Source organism: Coregonus clupeaformis, chromosome 14 (assembly GCF_020615455.1).
Source record: "Coregonus clupeaformis isolate EN_2021a chromosome 14, ASM2061545v1, whole genome shotgun sequence".
Lineage (NCBI taxonomy): Eukaryota > Metazoa > Chordata > Actinopteri > Salmoniformes > Salmonidae > Coregonus > Coregonus clupeaformis.
Window position 1 is genome coordinate 13,693,671 of NC_059205.1, and position 24,220 is coordinate 13,717,890.

The 24,220-nt window shown below is 43.8% G+C and overlaps 1 protein-coding gene across 3 annotated transcripts in view; it reads right to left on the reverse strand.

The window, feature by feature from the left end:
- Nucleotides 1-24,220, reverse strand: part of LOC121581119 (cadherin-2B) — a 143,895-nt gene that overhangs the window by 80,509 nt on the left and 39,166 nt on the right. For all 3 annotated transcript variants that reach the window (XM_045224688.1, XM_045224689.1, XM_045224690.1), the window contains exon 2: nt 8,301-10,103. In XM_045224688.1, coding sequence (XP_045080623.1) covers nt 8,301-9,845 — 1,545 coding nt within the window. In that variant the 5' untranslated portion in view covers nt 9,846-10,103. The remainder of the gene's footprint in view (nt 1-8,300; nt 10,104-24,220) is intronic.

A 24,220-nucleotide genomic window follows, 5' to 3' on the forward strand; every position in this document is an offset into this window, starting at 1 on the left:
AATCGCCCACATATATGCCACTGTGTGCAACTGCCAAGAGGACTGCTCCTTGCCAATGGGATTTTAGAGAACGGAAAGAAATGGAAAAAAGGATCCCGAAGCACTGTTTGAATGTTTCCCCAATCACTTTGCATGAATCTGTTTGTGTGCATTGGGTGCATTTGTGTATTTTTGCATTGCATGTACTGCAAATGAGTGTGTGGATCTGTATGTTGGTTATGCATGCATGCTTGTTTGTGTGTGTGTGTGTGTGTGTGTGTATGTGTGTGTGTATAAAGATGGGCACAGCGCCCTACCCCATCCCTCCCCTCCGACCCGACTCACTGGCCTCCTTCAGGGGCACTGGGGGAAGTGGAGCGGACGGCCATGCAGTCTGACTCTCAGCTCAGAGGCCAGTGAATAAATATTAGCTCAAGGTCACGAGCTGCACTCACACTGGGCTATGCATAATCAGGAGTTCACCCCAGCTAGGGCGTTCACTTCATATAATCACGACTTTAACCATGTGATGTGTTTAATTTGATAAAATCATTGAGTTTAACCTGCATATCCTTCAGCTCCATAATAGCACAATCAACCCCCATGTGGGTTCAACTGTATAATAACATGGCTCACCTGGGTAATAAACCATTTCACATGCTTGTATACTTATGTCACGCCCTGGCTCTGGGGACTATTATATGTTGAGCCAGGGTGTTAGTTTCTATGTTTAGTGTTCTATGTTCATGTTCTAGTTCATGTGTTTCTATGTTGGCCGGGGTGGTTCCCAATTAGAGGCAGCTGTGGCTTGTTGTCTCTGATTGGGAACCATACTTAGGCAGCCTGTTTTGCACTTGTCATTTGTGGGATCTTGTTCCGGAGAGGTTTGTGTTTTGTTAACCTTAGGACTTCACGTATCGTTTTGTTATTGTTATAAAGTACTCATTAAAAGATATACGCATATCACGCTGCGCCTTGGTCCGGTTCATGTAACGATCGTGACAACTTAAGTCACTATTTTACCTCCATACCTATCTTACAGTACATTATATTCTATACGTATTTTACATATATTTCATACTGTACATGTTAATGGTATGTAATTCTGGTCATGGTTTAAATGTATGTAATCAGTGGGTTATCTTGGGGTAAAATGGTGGTACACCATGACGGGTATCATTGTGAGTTTCTCCAAGTAAAATACTCCATTCTCCACATTAGCGACTTAGCTATGGTAATGCTTTAAATTCATACACTCACTTTGCAGATTTACTCGACATTATTCTGTGATTAAACACAGGCTATAAAAAGAGAAAGGAAAGCAGAAGAAAGGGAGAGAAAGGCAGGCTTTTGTACGCTTTGAATTTCACCTTTAATAGACTCTACAGTTTTTCCTCATGCTCTCTCCCTTTCTCTCTCTCACTCCCCTCTCTCTCTCAGCTCCCACTCAGCACAGAAGTTGTTTGAATTTGCTCTCCACGGTTTTTTAAAATATTAAACAACTCTCTCTTGTTTGCTCCACTCCCTCTCCCTTCCCTCCTTTCTTTATTCTCTCCATGCACACTGCCTCTTCCCTTTTCTTACTTTTACTCCTCTCCTCTCTCTCTCCCTCCCTCCCTCGCTCTCTTATCTGGTCTCTCCCCCCTCTCTCTCTTTTCTCTTCTCCCTCTCTCTCTCTGTGTCTCTCTCTCCCCCCTCTCTCTCCTCTCACCCCCTCCCTCTCTCCTCTTGTCTCCATTCTCTCTGTCTTGCTGAGTAGGGTTGATAGACTGAGGTCAACTCTAGAACGTGGATGCTCCTTTCTTTTACCCTCACATGCTCTTCCGCTCTGTTAGTTGTAAGCCATTAACCTTTACACACTTTCTTCCCTAATTTTCCCTCTCTGCATATCCTCTCTGCTTAAACACTTCTCCCGCTCCCTCCTTCTTTCCATCCCTCCTTTCCCCTCTCTCCATCCATTCTACATTTTCTGGTCTCCAAATCTGTCTTCGCCCCAGTCTCATTCCATCGTCCCCTGATCCCCCTCCTCTCTCTATCTCTCCATCTCTCGCTCCCTTCCTCCCTCCTCTATCTCTCTCGCCTATCGCTCTCTCCCTCCCTCCTCCCATCGCTCCGTCTTCCTCCTCTGTCTCTAATTGCTCTCTCCTGCTGTGCTCCAGCCCAGAGGCTAAATGACATTCCCAGGGAGAGAGGAAACGTGAGAAAACACAAAGCAGTTTGGAATGAGACATTTTAGGATTATATAATTGATGAGCTTCCTGCCAGCAGGTGTGTGCTGTAACTGTTGCCCCCCTTCGAGCGCTCCTTTTCTCTTTAACTCGCCTGTTTTCTCTCTGTCTTTTCCTCGGGCTTTGCGCATAATAAGTTCCTTGTACATGTGTATATTGGTGTTTCATGACTTTGTGGGGGCATTTGTGACCTATTTGTGTGTGGGTGTGTGTGTGTGTGTGTGTGTGTGTGTGAAAGTGTGTGTGTGTGCGTGCGTTTGTGTGCACAGTGGCTGCTGAGTTAAACCAACATGTCGGTCTCCATTTAAGGGACAAGGAGGAGATGGCCCTCCATTCACAGCCAAGGAACAAGGAGCTGTGCCACACTGAGGTCCAGAGAAACACACAGCCCTGCAAAACCCCTGTGACAGCCACCAAATACCACTGCCAACACAACAAAGACTACTTCCCCTGCCCACACAAGATATACTATCACCGCCAACATATAATATACTTGAAACTTCCTCTCACAAGCCTGATTGGTTCTCGTCTTATGGAATGCAGAAGCGTTATAAAAATCCAATAACATAAAGGTTCAGAACACGTGTAATGTAATTTCTTTTTACAGAAAGATCAGTTCAGAATGTTGTGTGTGCATGGAGAGTATTTGTGATCTAAGGAGGTTGTTTTGGGGAACAGGGATCTTATGAATAGTGATCAAATCTAGCCAGACCATCTCTTATTGCACACCTGGTTTACCAATGATACGCTCCAGCCAGCTAGTGGGGTTTGAGAGTCATACAGGTGAATGACAGCTCGGACAGCATCGATAGAATATGCACTGGGCTCAGCAAATATATACTTTTAAAATGCCATTTCAGCTTAGTGAGGCTCACACAGAGAGATGAGAGCAGTGTTAGAGTTCATTCGAGCACTACTGAGGCAAACACAAACCTTTGCTACACTCCTCTCTACTCTGTATTCTATCAGTATTCTGTTTCACACTCGCACTGTTCAAATCTGAAAGCCCCATTACAGAACATGTGATGACAACGTCAATTAAATTCAGAATTATCACAGGGCTGAAATGCTGGCTCCACCAGATGAACATAGACATCCGGTGCTGTGCTGTGTACAGACTTTCTGCCGTCAAGGAACTGTGGCATTCACCATGTTTTATGTACAACAATCAATGTTTAAGGCATGAGTTATTTACAGCTCTGGAAAAAATTAAGAGACCACTGCAAAAATATAAGTTTCTCCGGTTTTACTATTTATAGGTATGTGTTTGGGTAAAATTAATATTTTTTTGTTTTATTCTATAAACTACTGACAACATTTCTCCCAAATTCCAAATAAAAATATTGTCATTTAGAGCATTTATTTGCAGAAAATGACAACTGGTCAAAATAACAAAAAAAGATGCAGTGTTGTCAGACCACGAATAATGCAAAGAAAATAAAAACAACACAATACTAATGTTTTAAATTAGGAAGAGTTCAGAAATCAATATTTGGTGGAATAACCCTGATTTTCAATCACAGCTTTCATGCGTCTTGGCATGCTCTCCACCAGTCTTTCACATTGATGTTGGGTGACTTTATGCCACTCCTGGCGCAATAATTCAAGCAGCTCGGCTTCGTTTGATGGCTTGTGACCATCCATCTTCCTCTTGATCACATTCCCGAAGTTTTCAATGGGGTTCAGGTCTGGAGATTGGGCTGGCCATGACAGGGTCTTGATCTGGTGGTCCTCCATCCACACCTTGATTGACCTGGCTGTGTGGCATGGTGCACTGTCCTGCTGGAAAAAACAATCCTCAGAGTTGGGGAACAATGTCAGAGCAAAAGGAAGCAAGTTTTCTTCCAGGACAACCTTGTACGTGGCTTGATTCAATGCGTCCTTCACAAAGACAAATCTGCCCGATTCCAGCCTTGCTGAAGCACCCCCAGATCATCAACGATCCTCCACCAAATGTCACAGTGGGTGCGAGACACTGTGGCTTGTAGTCCTCTCCAGGTCTCCGTCTAACCATTAGACGACCAGGTGTTGGGCAAAGCTGAAAATTGGACTCAACAGAGAAGATGACCTTACTCCAGTCCTCTACAGTCCAATCCTTATGGTCTTTTGCAAACCTCAGCCTGGCTCTTCTTTGCTTCTCATTGATGAAGGGCTTTTTTCTAGCTTTGCATGACTTCAGCCCTGCCCCTAGGAGCCTGTTTTGAACCGTCCTCACTGTGCACTTCACCCCAGCTGCCATTTGACTTTCTTTTTGTAGGTCACTTGATGTCATCCTACGGTTGTTGAGTGACATTCGAATGAGTTGGTGGTCATCCCGGTCAGTAGAGAGTCGTTTTCACCCTCTGCCGGTCTGTAGCTTTGTTGTCCCCAATGTCTGCTGCTTGACCTTGTTCTTATGAACCGCCGTCTATGAAATTTTAAGGATGGAAGCAACCTGACGCTCACTGTATCCCTCTGCCAGTAAAGCCAAAATTGAACCCTTCTTTTCCTCACTCAAAACTTTCATTTTCAACTCTTTTGGCATGGTCAATAGTTATTTTTTGATTAATATTACTTTTGAGGTACTATTAGCACTGTTTTTGCCATCCAGCTGGTCCTATTGCAAGAGGATAGTGATGACCACAGCAGTGGTTTTTATACTTTTCCTCGTTAAATAAGATTAGGTTCAGGTGATCACCTAATCAGTACCTAATTCAGTAGAATGAGGTGTGCCTGTGTTGGAATTCAACAGACAATGGAATGGCTGTCATACATGCTGATTTAAGAAACATCTTTTTTTCCAGAGCTGTATAGCAGTACAGTGGGGTCTGGAATTATTGACACCCTTGATAAAGATGAGAAAAATGACTGTATAAAATAAATAATTCAAATACTGAGCTATATCGTATGCTCAAAAAAATAGGTAAGTTATATTATTTTATACTAATACAATTGCTCAGAGAAATAGATTTTGTTTAACAAGCAATATCTAATTTCGACGCCAAACCCACCACTGGTATGTGTGGCCAAAGAGCTCTATTTTCATGTCATCCAACAGATGTAAACGCCTGGAGTTTGCTAAACGGCATTGGCACTTGGATTGGAACCGGTACTTTGGTCAGATGACATGAAAATAGAGCTCTTAGGCCACACACACCAGTGGTGGGTTTGGTGTCGAAATAAGAATGCATAAGTAGAATATAACCCCATACCTACTGTAAAATATGGTGGTGGATCGTTGATGTTATGGGGCTATTTTGCTTCTACTGGTCCTGGGGTTCTTGTTAAGGTCAACAGCATCATGAAATTTACCCAGTACCTGGTTTTCTCTGCCAGGAGGCTGAAACATGGCCTTAGGTGGATCTTCCAGCAAGACAATAACCGCAAGCACACATCAAAATCCACAAATCACAAAATCAACATTTTGCAATGGCTATCTCAGTCTCTGGACTTGAAGACCATTGAAAACCTGTGGTTTGAATTGAAGAGGGCAGTCCATAAGCACAGACAAAGGATATCAAGGATCTGGAAGGATTCTGTATGGAGAAATGGTCTAAGATCCCTCCCAATGTGTTCTCCAACTCATAAAACATTTTAGGAAAAGGCTCAGGGCTGTTATCCTCACAAGGTGAGGTATTGAAAGGTATTGAAAACAGGGGTGTCAAACATTTTGACCCCTACCTTTTTGAGAAAAAAAATATTACTTGTTAAACAAAATCTATTTATTTGAGCAATTGTATTAGTATACAATAATATCATTTCCCGATTTCTTTGAGCATACACTATAGCTCAGTATTTGAATTATTTATTTTATACAGTCTTTTTTTGCTCATGTTTATCAAGGGTGTCAATCATTTCGGATCCTCCTGTATATAGAAATACATAGTAATGTGTGTGTGTGTATGTGTGTGTGTGTGTGTGTGTGTGTGTGTGTGTGTGTGTGTGTGTGTGTGTGTGTGTGTGTGTGTGTGTGTGTGTGTGTGCGTGTCTGTTTGTCTTTCTTGGCTAAGACCTTGAACTGCAATGCATCTGGCACAAGCACTGGCAGTCTATACAGTATATTCCTCTATGTTCATCATCAGAGTCTCTATCATCTAACCATAATCATCTCTCTATTAAGGAGAAGCAAAGAATCATGTCCCTATTGATCTTCAGTGTGTTGCAGCTGAGCCTGTACAGCCTGTACAGCCTGTATCCTATACTGGGTCAGAGCAGGAAGATTAAACATTTATAATAAGATGTATAAGAGCATTATGCCTGTATGTACAGCTCTGATACACTCTGATATAAATTACACACACAGGCACACACACACACACATACACACACACATACATGCACACACACACAATTGGTGTTCTGGGAGGACTCCAAGTGTCAGCAATATCATATGGCACGTGTGTGTGGTCTGGCTGTGTTCCCTCATAGAGCTCAATACAATCTGCAGGCATAAATACCTGCTCACCAGAGCATATTGGAACTAATGACTTACAATGCTGGCCATCTGTACCACTGGACATTGAGCTCATGCATTTTGTCCTTGCCCGTTCTGTATCAATTTGGGCAATTTGTCATCCATCATACATCATGTACTAGAAGGCCTGATTGAGGTGCCCATATTAAGCATTCCCTAATTGTAAGTAGGCTACTTACAGACTCCTGTCTCAGTCGGAGAGGGCCCCTGCCTGACTGTCTGTACAGCTAGATATAAACTGTGAAGCAATTTGGCCTAAGCGTTTTTAAAATAGCATCTGCAGACAGTGAGACATTTCCCACAGAGCGAGGCTTCTTCCCCTCTCTCTTTTTCCCTCAGTGCTGTCTGACAGCCCGCAGCACTCACACAGAATCATTACTATTCATTTGCTCAGCAAACTGGCCACACTGACTTATACATTAGCCATCTACACAGCAGCGTATCAACACAGTACAACTATACGGTTAAGTACAGCGAGAGCTTGAGTATGCTCATGGCCTAACCCACATCCACAGTAGTCTTTGAAAACCAATGGAGCAGGATGAGTAGGTTACACAGAGCGAAGGGGGAGAAATACAGCCTCTGGTAGTGTTTTGAGGTGGTAAATGTAGTAGTAATAAATCTATGATTGTACGATGTATCAAGGGCGGCAGGTAGCCTAGCGGTTCAGAGCGTCGGGCCAGTAACCGAAAGGTCGCTGAGTCGAATCTCCGACCCGACTAGGTGAAAATCTGTCAATGTGCCCTTGAGCAAGGCACTTAACCCTAATTACTCCTGTAAGTCGCTCTGGATAAGAGCGTCTGTTAAATGACGTAAATGTAAATCAACCTGATTGAAATATCATTCTACCGGACCTACTGGACTGCTGGCCACGAGTGGGAAGAATTGAAAGGTCCTGACATGGAGTGAAATGAGAGAAAACTTTGACTACTACCTTCGGGATCAGTGACGTAATGAAAAACTGAGCTCATTAATTCTCATGAAGATGTCAATTTCCATTGGTGTGTGTAGATTGGTGCTAGTCATGATTGGTCCCAGGGGCCCGTATGGTTTAAGGGTTTTGTTGAACCTCAGTGATTAATCTAAGTCTTCATGAGGATTGGAAGGCACCACAGTAGAATGGGCTGCTGTACATTTTACATTTACGTCATTTAGCAGACGCTCTTATCCAGAGCGACTTACAGTTAGTGAGTGCATACATTTTTTTTCATACTGGCCCCCCGTGGGAATCGAACCCACAACGCTGGCGCAAGCGCCATGCTCTACCAACTGAGCTACACGGGACCAATTGAAGGTTTACGACACATACAAAACAAACCCTCCAGCTGCTGAGGACAATGAGATAGTCCCACCAGTGTACATAAAGTGGATTAATGTTAGGGTTGAATTAGGACAGTTCAGAACTGGGGGGGTCTTCAACTCTGGTCCTGGAGTTGGTGTGCAGGCTTTTGTACTTGCCCAGCATTAACACACCTGATTCAACTAATCATGGTCTTCTGTCAGGACCACAATTAGTTGAGCCAAGTGTGCCAGTGATAGGGTTGAGAGTTGGAGTTAGAGTTAGAGACCCTTGGCTCAAAATAAGTTACACATAAAGTGATTCATAACTCTAATGAATAGTTAATAAAGTTTCCTCTTACCCGTCCGATGAGCACCGGTTCAGGCCCGCTGTACTCTTCAATCACAAAGAACTGGTTCCAGATCCAACTCCTCCTGCTGCGTGACCGAGTCCCCTCCCCATCCATTTGACTACGGCCCTCTTCCTCCTCATCTGACTCCGCCTCTTGGAACACCAGGCCCCGCCCATTCCCGGGATGGGACTCGACTGTCATCCCCCCACTGGCTGCCTTGCCCCAGTGTGGTCCTGGGCGGAGTTTGAGGACATGGCTGCTGTCGATTGGCTCTGTGGCGCCACCTTCAGGGTCTTGAGTGGCACTTGGACTGAGGATTTTGAGTCCTGGTGTGGCTGTGTGAAGAAGACTCTCCTTATGGGAATCCCCTGCCACACTCCGAGTCCCCTCTCCCTGGAGCTGCAGGGTAAACACTGAGGGAGGGCCAGCATTTGTCTGAGAAGAGATGCTTGAGGGGAGATGCTTGGTCGTGGCCGGAGGGTCAGTCTTACTGATGGTCACCTCCCTCTCAGTGTTGAGACTGACCTCATTCATAGGTGTTGGCAGAGGGTGAGAGATGTGTTTGCTCTTCCAAGTGCCTGTACTATCTGCACCCCTCGTCTCAGAGTTGTCTTTTCCCACACCAGAATCTAGAGTGACTTCACTTAAAGTGTGAACAGCCTTTTCTAGACTTGAATCAGGATTTGTGACAGGGTTTATATACGGCAGTGCAGTTTGATTATCCAATGCGAAGTGGTTTTGAGTAACAGCCATATCTTGCTTCTGTAATTTTAGGGCCTCCATCGGGCGATCCACATCAATCAAATCTATCTTTCTGCTTCGGCTGCTCTTGCTCTGAAAATTATTCAGACTCGGAACACTCTGCATCTGTGAGTTCACAATCCTCACCAGGTTCTCTTTTGACAGCCGTTTCAGGACACCATAGCTGCCGGTCACATTTAATTTTCTGGTTGAATCCATAGTGAGTCCTCTGCCTGGCAGCCCTGTGGTGTGAATGCTCAGATCTGGTCTCACTCTGGATCGGGAAATGGATTTGAATCTGGTTTTATTGGAGTGTAGGTCTAGTCTATGGTGGACTAGGAATACTTTCTCCATCCTCCCTGTTTTGGTGGGAGTCCCAGCATTCTTTGTACTGTTCTTGATCTTTTTAAGTTCTTTCTCCTGGACGGATTCCCTGTTATTGGGTGACACAGACAGAGTTGATTCCCCTTTTTTGACAGGATCTTCTTCCAAGTCCAGAACTGGATTAGGTTTAAAAGCCTGCCTCTCCTTATTAGATGGCATGGCTGCATGATTCTGGGGTATTTTGGTGTGAGAGATAGAGCCACTATCACCCCCCTGTTCATGACCAATTAAGTTTCTAAGAGTCACCATGGGCAGCACGTTTGAATCCACGCTTGAATCCCATTGGTCGGCTACTCTGTTCTCCCCTAGCTTCAGCATGTGAGTCCCACCCACTCCTCTTCTCCTAACATTCTTAGTGGCTGATCCTCCTCCCATAAGCCCCTCCCACAGACACAGTGAGACCAATAGGAGCAGATTCCTGGTAATCATCTTGTCCAGTGGTGAGATGTCCTAGTTTGAGTGACGCTTGATGTAAGGAAATACTTGTTTTCCGGTTGTCTTCATTCTCTCCTCTATTTCTCTTTCCTTGTACCTCCCTCTCACTCTTCCATTACGTGCCCTTCACACTGAGATGGAGGGCAGGTGCCGCGTTGAATATCTTTCTCGATCTATTCACAGCTCCTCTCTGCTGTTTTTTTCCCCTCTTGCAGAATGTCTTGTTCACTTTCCCACGGAGGGTTGAACACCCTGAGAGAAAGGATAAAGATAATTAAGTTAAAACTTTAATCACCCCACTGTGTTAATTAAAAGCGGAGCGACACAGCAAGGTAGGTAGGATAACGCACAGATGAACAAGCAGGACAGATCAACTAACGGTGCAGCAATCACATTTACACAAGCACTGGTGCGTCGTATGGAAAAGTCAGATAGTTGTTGTTACACTGAGTGACGATAGTGTTCAGTAGGTCGCACTGTGTTGTCATGCGCAATACTGATTCGTGCTCTTGATTTTGTGCACTTTTGTTGTTTGAAGTTATTTTGTGAGTTGTGTAGTGTTTCTCTTTAACTATGTGCTGTCTTGTGCAGTGTAGTGTGTTGGGATGTGTGACACGTCAGCAGTGTTGTGGTGCAGACAGATCCTGTCAGTACATTCATTGGGGCATGAATGAAGTCCAAATAATCCCAAAAGATTCCTCCTTCACCCTTTCTCCCTCTCTTGTCCTCTTTCCTTACTTCACTCTCTCAATTTAAACAAATCGTTTTCTGAAGAAAAAACCTTCCTCCTCCTCCTCCTCGTCTTCTTCCACTCACCACCCATGTCTCTCTCTCTGCCTATCTATCCATCACTGTCTCTCCATCTTTATCTGCCCCAGGTTTGTTTTAGTCCGCTATCCCTTCCCCTGCTCGTCTTTCCTCTCCTTTCCTCATTCCGCGTCAATCATGGTGCTGTCGTCCCTCGCCCTCTGTGCTCTCACTAACTCCAATCAATCAGCCAACCCCCTCCCTTTGACGGCCCAGTGACATTGGAATTGACAGGTGTCTGGCATCCATATTGATGACACAACATCCCATTAGAAAACCTATATAGTTCTCATATATCAAGTGGAACATTTCATGTTCACAATCACAATATTTATTGACTAAAGTACCACAACACAAGTTAACAGGGTATCATTCATTGAATATGTCTGTCTGTATTTCCAGTAGTGCTACCACACATATAGGCTACTGCAGTGTGAAGATCCAATCAGAACGACCTTTCACCCAGGCTCAATGACACCCACTCTGTCCAGGAGGAACATATTGTCAGGGAACTTGTCGGCCAGGCGATCATTGCCCTGGGCACTTTGTTAACGGACTGAGGGCAGGTAGCAGGTCAGAATATCGATGCATGGTTGTTAGTGGTTGGGAGAGGAGTTCATTACTGGTGTCTATCTGGGATGTTGTGTCAGACTGTGGTTTCCCAGTGACTTTATTGGGTCAGTGCAGTCCTTCAACTGATCCACGTATGTACCTGGACTGTATTCTGCTGTCGAACAGAGTGGCTCAGAGTAGTCTAAAGACTGTGACTCATTGTTGTAATGAGTGGATGATGTAACATGTAGTACCATACGTTGGTTGGTTGAAAACATGGCATGTGTTACTCATGATAATAGGTTGAATGTGTTACTCATGCTGTGTCTAATATCAATATACACCCTCATTCTGCTCCAGGTGACGTGCTTGATATCCCCAACGGTATCAAGTAGGGGAGACAGGGGCTGGTTGTCACACAGGTTGGTTGTCACTGTGTTCATAACTACAAATCTGGAGCCTCTGGAGGGTATTTTCCTCACCTCAAAGTTGTGTGATGTTGACATGTATGAACAACATTGCTCTCTAATAAACTAATCTCTAATAACACATTTCTACATTCAACACAATTCAGAGCACTGTCCAGGTTATAAGCACTGTGACAACCAACCTGTGTGACTACCAGGCCCTGCCTCCCCTACTTCCTCATCCAGACGCTGATGAGCTTTAGTGTCCCTGGGATGAGAACAGCTACCCCAGGGTTAACGGCTCCTCACAGTGGGGTAAAGGTGAGTAGGGGGCGTGCGGTATGTAGACAGTGGAACACCCTCTCATCTTTTAACTTTCCTCTGCTTCCTGTCGTGTTCCATTCGCCCCCCGGGTGCACAGAGTTTCTCGCTGAACTGATTAATTGGGGCCATAAATATCTTAATGAATTTTTCCCTTCCTTGGGCCCCAAACTCAAACGATCTTTTGGTTCGTTAGTATTAGAGGCAGATCTCCACCATCGATTGCAGGAAGCCGCGTTGCAGTGAAGGCTGTCACCAACTTAACGAGACTGAAAAGTGTAATTACGATTCACCTCCGTCCGTGCTGTCTAGCTCTCCCTTCCTCTCTGGAGCCCCCTCTCTCACACAAACACACACATATATTTTATCACAGCTGCACAAAAACAAAAATATAGCGATTATCTCATAATTCCAAACACTGAAGAAAATATGAATACAAATACATAAAACACAGTCTCTTCTCAACACACACACGCACACACCGCTATACCGCAAGCAAGACACCGCCACAAACCCCACACAAACAAATATATCCTCTTCATGCCACTTATGTGTATGTTGTCCCTGTTGAACCGTTCCAGGTAGAAAGCTCAGGGGACCGCCTCTGGACCCACAAGACTTAGAGAAGAAAGAGACAACCCGCCTTTCTAAGAACAGTCGCCTTCAGAATTATGCATGGAGAAACAAACAACAGAGAGGAGAGGAGATAAAAGAGGCTGCCACAAGCAAAACAGGTCAGTCTTGGGAGACCTTCACTACGTTTTTAAGAGCATAAAGCCATTGAACACACATAGCCCTGGCCTTGTCTTGAACCTCAACAGATAAAAGCAGACCTATCAAAAAGTGTGGAGCTCATAAAGCAGCACAGTGAATCTGGAGGATGAGGAGTCATTCCTTCTCGCTCCTCCTCAACGAAAATGTGGAGGATAAATCTGTGCAGATGGAATTCATCTACCATGCCCTGATTGTGTCTGGGCTGCAGGTTTAATCTGTCGCAAGACGGTAAAAGTGAGCGGTGAGCGTCACAGTTGCATGGGCATTGGGAAGCAGTCACCGGCCATTCCCTGCCAAGCCTGAAGAGGCACATCCCCTGAGATGTGGGTTCGTCAGGACAGAGAGAGAAGAAAGAAAATGAAGGAAAACAACAAAGGGACCAACGGAAAGTAGAACAGAAGCGTGTAATCCAGTCATCCACACGAAGTCCTCGTTTTGATAAGTGCAGAATGATAAGTCCACTTCGGGGCCGGCTCTGAGCTTAGAATAAAAATGATCACTGTAATACAAAGACAAAGAAGGGCTTATGATCCACAGGGTCCCAGATTGGTCAGTGTTCTACAGCTGGGTCAAAGGTTATAGCAATAGAACATTTCCAGCTAACAATAGGATCAAGTGAAACTGTTCATGAGAGACTGTATATAGTACCAGGACTAGCAGAGTATTCACAATGTCATCACGTTGCTTTAAGAACCTCTAGGGAAAAGATAATTCATTCGCCATCCATTCTTACACTGCTACAGCCCACTGGCACGATCTAAAAACATTACCAATCTGATTACTATGAAATGAACACCTGTTTAGCGCTAAGTGTTTGAGTACAGGGATATACTATTAATCTAACCATGACCCCTCTAAGGATGTGATTTAGCACATTCTTATGATCAGCATTCACATCCATTCAAGTGCTAAATAATTAATAAACGGATTCCCTCCCTGCACTGCCTGAGTTCATTCTCACGGGAAACCACCAGAGATCTATGGTTTTAACATGGAGAGAAAAGTTGTGTATTTGCACGGTGGAACGTGCTACCGAGCTTTTACCACACATACTATGACTCTATACTCAGACACCGACTAACAAGCATTACACCTGGGCATCGTACCTCTTCTGCATTTCAATAACAAAAGTTGAAGGTCTTATTAAGCTTCAGTGATCTACATGCACAATGATAACCTAAGGTCAGAGGGGTGTTTATGTACCCGACAGCTCTACTGGTCTGTGTCAAGGTCTCCTTGGTAGAAATTCACCACATGGACACCGAGGAGTGGTGAGTCACTCAGGCTGCAGAGGCATTTACAGAAATTACACCTGATGCCCATCAAGACTGCCTTTCTTCCTCTTCTGCCTCACATTAAAAAGCTTTCTGATCTTCTCAAAACTGCCTGACATTTTAGAGAACGTCCCCCGTAAACCATGAACACTCTCCCTGCAGCAAAGTGTGGGTGTGCATGTGTGTGTGTGGGTGTGCGTGCATGTGAACAGAATGTTGTTAATGCACAGGAGTTTGTGTCTAACAATATCCTTGACACATCCCCAACCCATTCCATACCATCCACAACACATACACACACAGGCACACACACACACGTTTTGACATTGAAACACGCGTACGTCAACAACAACAAAAAAGTTTGTCCTTCCTCATAGAAAAGGGAGGCCATTACAATATATTGTACGTTTTATTATTAAAAAGACAAAACCTCTACTTCCTCCTTGCCTGTTTACGCTTCAAGGGCGTTACCAGGGAGACTGCAGGCACTGCTGGTTACTCCAAGATTAATAAACACCAAAGTGCCCAAGGTTGGGATTAGAATACACCCCGGACCAATGGACAGAAGACGACACTATACAAAGAGAGACGACAAGGCTATAGCCCGTGAAGAAGAGACCGAATAATGACTATTTTTCAGGACGCGCAAATCAATTTACAGTAGAACTCACTTTCATTAAAACCCCTCAATAATATCTCTACTGCAGGGTTCTGTATTTATTTTCTTAGTTCACCTCGTGTTCTTGAACTTAGCCCTGTTTCTTTGTGTTCTTGAACGTAGCCCTGTCTTTCATTTTTGTTCATTGATTTCACCTGTGTTAGTTACTCACCTGGTCTCATCAGCTCCTTATTTAGTTCAGTTCATTCTGTTTGTGCCTTGTGAGGTATTGTTCGTTTTGACTCTACTAAGCCGTTTCCTAGCTCAGTTGTGAGAACCAGTTATAGCCTTCAGGCCTAGTTTTTGATTCTCCTGCCTGTTTGCCTACCTGTGTATGACCATTGCCTGCCTGTGACCACGATTCCAGGTGAAATAAACACCTGCCGCGCTCTGCGCGTGAATCTATACCTTTTTCTCCCTGAGTATTCATTACATCTACAGGCAGCACAGCGAAAGGAGCAAACGGCCACGTTTTCTAACGCCTGATCCAGATCGATAGTCTTCCGCTGCATGCGCTGTTCAATAGAAAGTTTCTTCAAGAACTCCCTCAGCTATGTCTTTTCGATTGTTAAATAGTGGTGGGGGTTGTTGCCTAGTAACATACTAATGTGTTGCTACACTTACATGGAGTCAAATTAGTCTTGCGCTCAGTGGTAGTGTTTGATGCCACTCTGTACTTGTCTTGTGTGATGTTACATCAATCTACACTAGAGCATGACTGGCATGATACCACAAATGTTATATAATGTAGTAAGCTTTGAGGTCTGTGTAGGGCCTATGTTGGTACTTGTTTTAACTGCGTAACATCTGATGAATAATTTACCTTAGTTGTGCGTTGGTCAGTAGGCTATAGCCTGGAGTGTTGCTGTGTTGTCATACCATATTACTGTAGCACTATATTATTATATTTGCATGGTACTGTTGAGCTGAGCTAGTTTTGTGTTGTGCTCTGGGCCTGGGAGCCTCTCGCTCTCTCTCTGCTGCCACACTTTTTAATCCCCCTTGTTGGAGTCACAAAGTCCCAGCCTTATTAGCATATATCTCCTCTTCTGTCTGACTTTCATGCTCCCTCGGTCCTGTTCAGCTTTATTTCACTGGTGACAGATATTTTTGAAATTCTAATGATTTGCCCCAATCTCAAATGCATTTTGTTTTTGTCTTTTTCTATTTGGGTCAGTTTGTTTGTTTTCTCTTTCTTTTTTCTCAGAGGGAGCAGTTAAGTGTCTTCTTTGTGCTCTCAGCTAGCCAGGTAGCATCGTGGGGCCCCACTCTGTGTAATGTGGAGGAGTGTGTGTGTATGTGCGCAGCGTGCTAACCAAGGAGAGGTAACTAAAGTGACAATGATGAATGACCTTTGTTTAGCGTATTCTACTTCACTTTCCTTTGTGGCTTGTGTTGGGTTTTGTCTCAGAGTTTTTTTCTAATTTAATTTTAGATCCTGTTTTTAGTTCAAAGTTGTGGGTTGGGTTAGAGGATAAACGTTAGGGATTTCCGAGCTGCAAGTTTCCGAGTTTGGTTAGCTCAGTGTTGTGTCATGCGGTGATGTATGAGATCAAAGTTTGTTCGGGGTCGTATTTCAGGGCCGTATTCTGTGGGGAGCGTTGTCACGCTGGGTGATGGTGTGTAGGTTCTCTGGCTCGCTTCCAGCAAGCAGCTCAAGATGTCGAGACACACACACACTGAGACAGACACACATACACCAACAATCCCGTCCCTACCCCAAGGTCAATTTCTCAGCACGTTTGAAATCATCCCACTCTGCAAGGGCAGGGGGCAGGTGGCAGGGGCGCAGAGGGTGATGGTCAAAGACCAACCGTAGCACGCGGTCAGCGCTTGAGGGGGAGATCGTGACGGTAATGAGGACACTGCAGAGGTGGAGAATCCACTTTCTGCTAATGTACAGCTCGTAGGGCAACTCTTCTAAAAAGCCCTGTGCTTTTCCATAAAACTGCATCTATCGCCGTGGAGAAGCTTACGCTGTAATCCTCCATGAAGGATTGAGTCTGCTACGGCGGCTTCTGAGACTAAGTTGAGTGTTAGGGTGTGTGTGTAAGTTCAAGTGTGTGTGTGCGTGCAGTATAACACTCTCCCTAATATTGGGCACAGGCCTATGTTTGGGGATGGACCTGGAGCTGGAGAACATAAGATAGAATAAGAGGGAGCACATTCATGAGTGTCCGTGTTTGGGCATGGTGAAGAGGGGATGAGAAGAGAAGGGTTGGTTCTTGGAGTAGAAATACCAGAATGACAAAGGTGCTGAAATGTCCACTAACTGACTGGAAAAGTGTCTGCATCCTCTGGACTGGAGGATAGTATTAGACTGAGAGGGCATAGAGTTCTGCAGCTATAAAGGACTTGGATACTGTACCTCTGTTATTATCTCCACCCCACAGACCAGCCAGGATTACTACACACTCATGTAAATGGCCACTAATACAAGGACATCACTCTCACGGACCACTACCATTAAGAGTCCTCTGATCCAGCATTTCTCTCTTTCTTCTGATCCATCTATCCATTTATCGCTCCAATTCTGTCTCTCTCACACACACAATACATCTCTTCCATTTCATTCTCTCCCTCCCACTATCTCCTTTTCTCTTTCCTCCTCCCTCTCTCTCTTTCCCTCTCTCTCTTTCGCGCTCCCTCTCAGGGTATTAGGCATTGAAAGATCTCTCTCTGGCTGGCATGCGGTATAACTTATCAGTCCATCTCTCCCTTCCTTTTCTCTATCTCTCTAATCTTCCTTAATCTTCCAGCCCAGAGTGAAGTGAGAATTAGTTTCTCGCTCTTGCTCATCAATCTCTTGCACCCTCCCCTCCCGTTCACCATCTCCCTCTTTCTCTCCTTGTCTCCCTCCCTCATTCACTCTCTCCCATTCTTTCACCTCTCTCCTTATCTTTCTCACTCATTCCCGGATTCCACTATTCCTGCTTTATTCCTCTCTCCTTGTCGCCATTTCTCATTCCTCATTTGCTATTCTAACTGAACACCTCTCTCTCCCTATCCCATCTCCCTCATCCCTCTTCCTCTCTTCTCCCTGCAAAGTCGACCAGTGTGAGTCGATTAACCCTGCAGTGTGTCCTTCTCTGTCACCCTACCACAGCCAGTTAGAGGCTAAAGACATGATGACTTCCTTCCATCCACCATTGTGAATCACTCCACAGAAAGAAAAGCACAGGGAAGGGCTATCCTGCCCTCAAAACAAAACCTATGTTGCCAGGCTACTAGGTCATAACTAGATAATGTCCCCTACAGAGGGCCTTCAGTCCACAGACACACAGGAAATACAGCCTCCACTTCCTGTTGTTTACAATATGACAGACTGCCCAACTAAAACCTGTCACTGTACAGGGCAATTGTAACATGGCACTGTGTTTTTCAAGATTCTGGCCCCAATTAATTACATATAAAAGAAAACAACCTCACTGCATGTACACTGAGAATGTTTACGCTGTATGTCAAGGACAGGTGTAGTTTTGAGTCATTATCCACTAACAATGGCTCCAAGTAGGAACAGCTTGCAGGTGTCAGTTTTAACACTGTTAATAATTCCTATACAGCGTAAACACTCCTTGAGTGAATCTGTAGCATGGTTTTCCTTTTCCTGAGATTGACCGAAGTGAGGCCTCAATCACATTTGCTATTGTTGTAGAAAATATAACATATGTAGCTACTGTAAGGAATGTACAGAATGTGCTGTACTAGCAGCCTTGGGCCTCTATATTTGGCTGGCATTAAGGCGGCGCTAGTGTCAAACGCATGTTTGTTTGCAATTGCGTCATGCAAAAACTGGCGCACTGGCATTTTCCAGACCTAACAACAGGTTCAGCAATTTACTGTTTTATATCAGCTCGCTTGCGCTCAGATGGGCGGGGTGTAAATATTTGAGATGTGTCCTTAAAAACATGATCCAAAGTGCTAATTTCAGGAAATGCTGATAGGGATATTTAAGACCAACCAAAAGCTGGTTTTAGCGGTAACGCAGTTGGTTATGGCATGAATTGTGACAGTGGAAACGCAGCCTATTCAGCTGTGACGCACACTGCCCATATGCGCATGGAACAAGAGTAGGCTAATGTCCTTTTGGTGCCTGTATACTTGGTATTTAGAAACATAAAAAACTAATGTTTTTAGTCATTTCATTTTATTTGATTAAAAACCAGGCATAGCCTCCCTTCCTGTCACACCCTGATCTGTTTCACCTGTCTTTGTGATTGTCTCCACCCCCCTCCAGGTGTCGCCCATCTTCCCCATTATCCCCAGTGTATTTATCCCTGTGTTCTCTGTTTGACCTTGAGACTGCCTGCCGTTCTGTACCTTTTGGAATCTGATCTGGATTACTGACTTCTGCCTGCCCTTGACCTGTAGTTTGCCTGCCCCCTGTTTTTGTAATACACTTTTGTTACTTCGACACTGTCTGCATCTGTGTCTTCACCTGAAACGTGATACTTCCTCTCAATTAAGTTTTTTTTGTCTGCCCAATGCAATCGCAAAGTAGTCAAGACTGTCGATAAAGGGTTTGGCTCCTGAGACCGCTTGTAAATAAATCTTAATCACCAAAGCTTTATTAAAATATCAAGTTTGAGTGGAGTAAAACAGTGAGCTGACATTCCCTTTTGATCTATGCATTAAAGGCAGGCCCACATTATTTTAGCCACGTTTTGGACGTGCGTAAAACCCCCTCTATGATGTAGGCTATGTGTCCATGCCCATCATGAAAGGAGAGATGAGAACCTCAGTGAATACCGGTGAACCTCATATTTAGAAGTTATCTGTAATCTGTTTTCTGTTTCATATGTTCAAAACCCAAGCCCTCCTTTAGGCCTACTATAACGAAGGCTGGTTCAACAGCAATGCAGCAATGCGTGAATTTTTTATCCTGGTGATTTTCTGATATTGTTACATTTTACATATATTTATTGTTGTTTTTTGTTAAGCGCGTGCACTGTGAATGCTATTGAAGTCATGCAATTACCTAGAACAATGTGGACTGCAAATGGGTTCAAGTTAACCTATTTAGCAAAAATGGGATAGGTCTACATTTTGTTATTTCGTTTCTGTAAGCCATTTAACAAACTATAACAGACTAACATTGGAATTGGAGTTGATTCCAAGGCAACACATAAAAAACAGTAAATACACAACCTGAAGCAACCACATATTTCGCCATGGAGCAGGTTCTGATTGGCCAGTGAGGGGCCAAGCCTCGACACACCCACATCTTGTTTATTCATCAAAACCCAGCCCTTTCGCGCTACCGCCAGCAAGTGCAATGATAATTGTGATAGTGAAAATAGCAAAAATATTTCTGACACACCCCTGAATCTATAGCGCTACGCCTTGCACTTATATTTACTTGTAGAGAGTCATAAAGAGACATGAGAGAGAAAGATCCTGATAAAGGCAAGAAAATACATTAACACAGAGAGCAACGGATGGAGATAAATAAATGATGATTAGAGGGAGAGGGATAAACAGATAAGGAGCACTAGTATGTGATGGGCAACAAAGTTAAAAAGATAGAGGGATGGGGGAAGAGGTTGAAATGGGTTAATCCTCCCCATCCCCTACCATTCCCAGGAAAAAGGAGGGAGAGAAAATGAGCAGGAGGGAGATGGATAGGAGAGGGAGAGGGGGATCAACATAGAGCTGGACCGATTGCTGCTGATTAGGCAGTGGATGAAAGCTGGGTCAGGTTGTTTAATCATGATTGGATTCGGTCTGCAGATTGTTTTCAGTGGAAATACAGTATATCTTGAGGGGGCACGTCTCTCCAATGTGGTTGTGTGTGTTTTAAGTGGCTGCTAGATTAGATTGTGCTGAAATGAACTGGTATCGGCAATATTATTATGCATACAACAAACCATGGGAAACCACATTCATCTATTGGAATGTGTAGTGACATTGATTGGCGTAATAACACTGGCACAGGCACAAAAACAACGGGAGGTCAGCTATTTTTCTTGTTATTATTCTTTAATATTATTCCGTCCCTGCTGAGTGAGAAAGGGAGAGGTGGTGGCCACTGTTCCTGACGCAAATGGGAGTGCTACTATCGGCCCATTAATCCCAGTGATAGGCAAACATTGTAATGGGATGACCCTGTCTTCCCTGTCACCACGGAAACCTTGACGGACCAGGACACCTTCCCAGCAGCAGCTGAAATTTACTTTGCAAACAGGCTGCTGAGAGAGAAATAGAGAGACAGAGAGAGAGAGAGAGAGAGAGAGAGAGAGAGATGGTGTCAGCTGTAATAAGGCGATTAAAGGTTGAATTCCCTCTGGAATAACTTGTCTATATCCCCAATCAAGGAAATTAACCTGGATTCCTCTGGTGAAATCCCAGCTGTGGTGAAAGCTACGTGTAAAGATGTAACCTAGCAAAGTCCCTCTGGTAAAGGGCATCTGCTCAGCCAATCAGCAATGCAATGTAATCACGTTTCACACTGTGTTAATCACTTCAGCTAAATGTATCATTGGTATAAAAACAATCTTATACGCTATTAACGGAGAGGGAGGGAGGGAGAGAGGGATAGAGGGATAGAGGGAGAGGGGGACTGAGGGAGAGGAAAACAAAATAGAGACGAGAAGAGTGAATGCAAGAGAGAGCAGGAGAGTAATGACTTGAGAGAGAGCAAGAGCGAGAGAGAGAACAGCAGCAGGGGAAGAAAAGAAGTAAAGAGGAAAAAGGGAGGAACACTGTGTCCAAAAACTCTTACTCTTCTAAAACCTCACTAATTCAATCTGGGGAATCCAGTTGAGTGACTGAGCCCCCCTCCCCCATCCACCCCTCATCTTTCCCATTTCAGAATAGAGCTCAGAGAAACTCATAATCCTCCTTCTGATACCCACACACTGCACAGCACTGAGAGAGACAACAACACCAGAGAGAGAGAGAGAGGGGGGGGGTGGGAGAGAGAGAGAGGGAGAGAGAGAGAGAGAGAGAGAGAGAGAGAGAGAGAGAGAGAGAGAGAGAGAGAGAGAGAGAGAGAGAGAGAGGGGGAGATGGCAGGAGATGGTGGAAAGATACGAGTACGAAAGAGAAGGAGAGGGGAACGAAAGATGGCAAGGGAGACAGAGAAGTGGAGTAAAAGAAAGATGGACAGGAAAGGGGGGAATAACAGAGGATCGTATTTGAACTCAGTCTATTGGTCGCATCAGTCTTGACAAATTCCTCTTTAATTAAAACCCTAAATCCTCCACACTTTAAAGCCCTTCTTATAATTAACGCTCTGATCCCCCCCAAAGAAAAACAATTAAAAACTTTTGCGATTTTTACTTCAAACCCCATTAATTAAAAAACGCAAATGAACAATGGTGTGATATTGAGGGAGAACCCCACTTTGCTCATTAGCTGTTGGTTAATTGCTCCAAACTGTTATGTTTACCAGAGGGACACTAAAGACAAAAATATTCTCATTTTACCTCCTTAATTGCACCTCTTTAAAGATTGTGGACGAAAGGGAATGTTTTGATTTTCAAGATCATAGGAAAGTGGATTTTTAAAGCTTATACATTCTCTCTGGGTCTCTCTTTTCCCTGTATAGAATTACAGTCTCTCAGAAGTGATTATTAGGAGGCCATAGGATCCAACCACCAATAATCCATGTGTTTCTGCCATATACATCAATACCTGAATTGTACTACTTGCGCTATCATTGTAATGGTGGACTGATTAACTGGTTTTTGAAGTATCACTTCTGGAAGCAACTCCAATAAAAAAATATATTAATATATATGGGCCAAAATTCACCCAACTTATTGTGGGAAGCTCGTGGAAGGCTACCCGAAACGTTTGACCCAAGTTAAACAATTTAAAGGCAATGCTACCAAATACTAATTGAGTGCATGTAAACTTCTGACCCACTGGGAATGTGATGAAAGAAATAAAATATGAAAGAAATCATTCTCTCTACTATTATTCTGACATTTCACATTCTTAAAATAAAGTGGTGATCCTAACTGACCTAAGACAGGGAATATTTACTAGGATTAAATGTCAGGAATTGTGAAAAAATCATTTTAAATGTATTTGGCTAAGGTGTATGTAAACTTCCGACTTCAACTGTATATATATACACTGCTGGTCAAAAGTTTTAGAACACCTACTCATTCAAGGGTTTTTCTTAATTTTTACTATTTTCTACATTGTAGAATAATAGTGAAGACATCAAAACTATGAAATAACACATATGGAATCATGTAGTAACCAAAAAAGTGTTAAACAAATCAAAATATATTTTTATTATATTCTTCAAATAGCCACCCTTTGTCTTGATGACAGCTTTGCACACTCTTGGCATTCTCTAAACAAGCTTCATGAGGTAGTCACCTGGAATGCATTTCAATTAACAGGTGTGCCTTCTTAAAAGTTAATTTGTGGAATTTATTTCCTTCTTAATGCATTTGAGCGAATCAGTTGTGTTGTGACAAAGTAGGGTGGGTATACAGAAGATAGCCCTATTTGGTAAAAGACCAAGTCCATATTATGGCAAGAACAGCTCAAATAAGCACAGAGAAACGATAGTCCTTCATTACTTTAACTCATGAAGGTCAGTCAATACAGAACAGTTTCTTCAAGTGCAGTCGCAAAAACCATCAAGCGCTATGATGAAACTGGCTATCATGAGGACCGCCACAGGAATGGAAGACCTAGAGTTACCTCTGCTGCAGAAGATAAGTTCATTAGTTACCAGCCTCAGAAATTGCAGCCCACAGAGTTCAAGTAACAGACACATCTCAACATCAACTGTTCAGAGGAGACTGTGTGAATCAGGCCTTCATGGTCGAATTGCTGCAAAGAGACCACTACTAAAGGACAGCAATAATAAGAAGAGACTTGCTTGGGCCAAGAAACTTGAGCAATGGACATTAGACCAGTGGAAATCTGTCCTTTGGTCTGATGAGTCCAAATTTGAGATTTTTGGTTCCAACCGCCGTGTCTTTGTGAGACGCAGAGTAGGTGAACGGATGATCTCTGCATGTGTGATTCCCACCGTGAAGCATGGAGGAGGAGGTGTGATGGTGTGGGGGTGCTTTGCTGGTGACACTGTCAGTGATTTATTTAGAATTTAAGGTACACTTAAACAGCATGGCTACCACAGCATTCTGCAGCGATACGCCATCCCATCTGGTTTGCACTTAGAGGGACAATCATTTGTTTGTCAACAGGACAATGACCCAACACACCTCCAGGCTGTGTAAGGGCTATTTGACCAAGAAGGAGAGTGATGGAGTGCTGCATCAGATGACCTGGCCTCCAAAATCACCCGACCTCAACCCAATTGAGATGGTTTGGGATGAGTTGGACCGCAGAGTGAAGGAAAAGCAGCCAACAAGTGCTCAGCATATGTGGGAACTCCTTCAAGACTGTTGGAAAAGCATTCCAGGTGAAGCTGGTTGAGAGAATACCAAGAGTGTGCAAAGCTGTCATCAAGGCAAATGGTGGCTACTTTGAAGAATCTCAAATATAAAATAAATGTTGATGTGTTTAACACTTTTTTGGTTACTACATGATTCTATATGTGTTATTTCATAGTTTTGATGTCTTCACTATTATTCTACAACGTAGAAA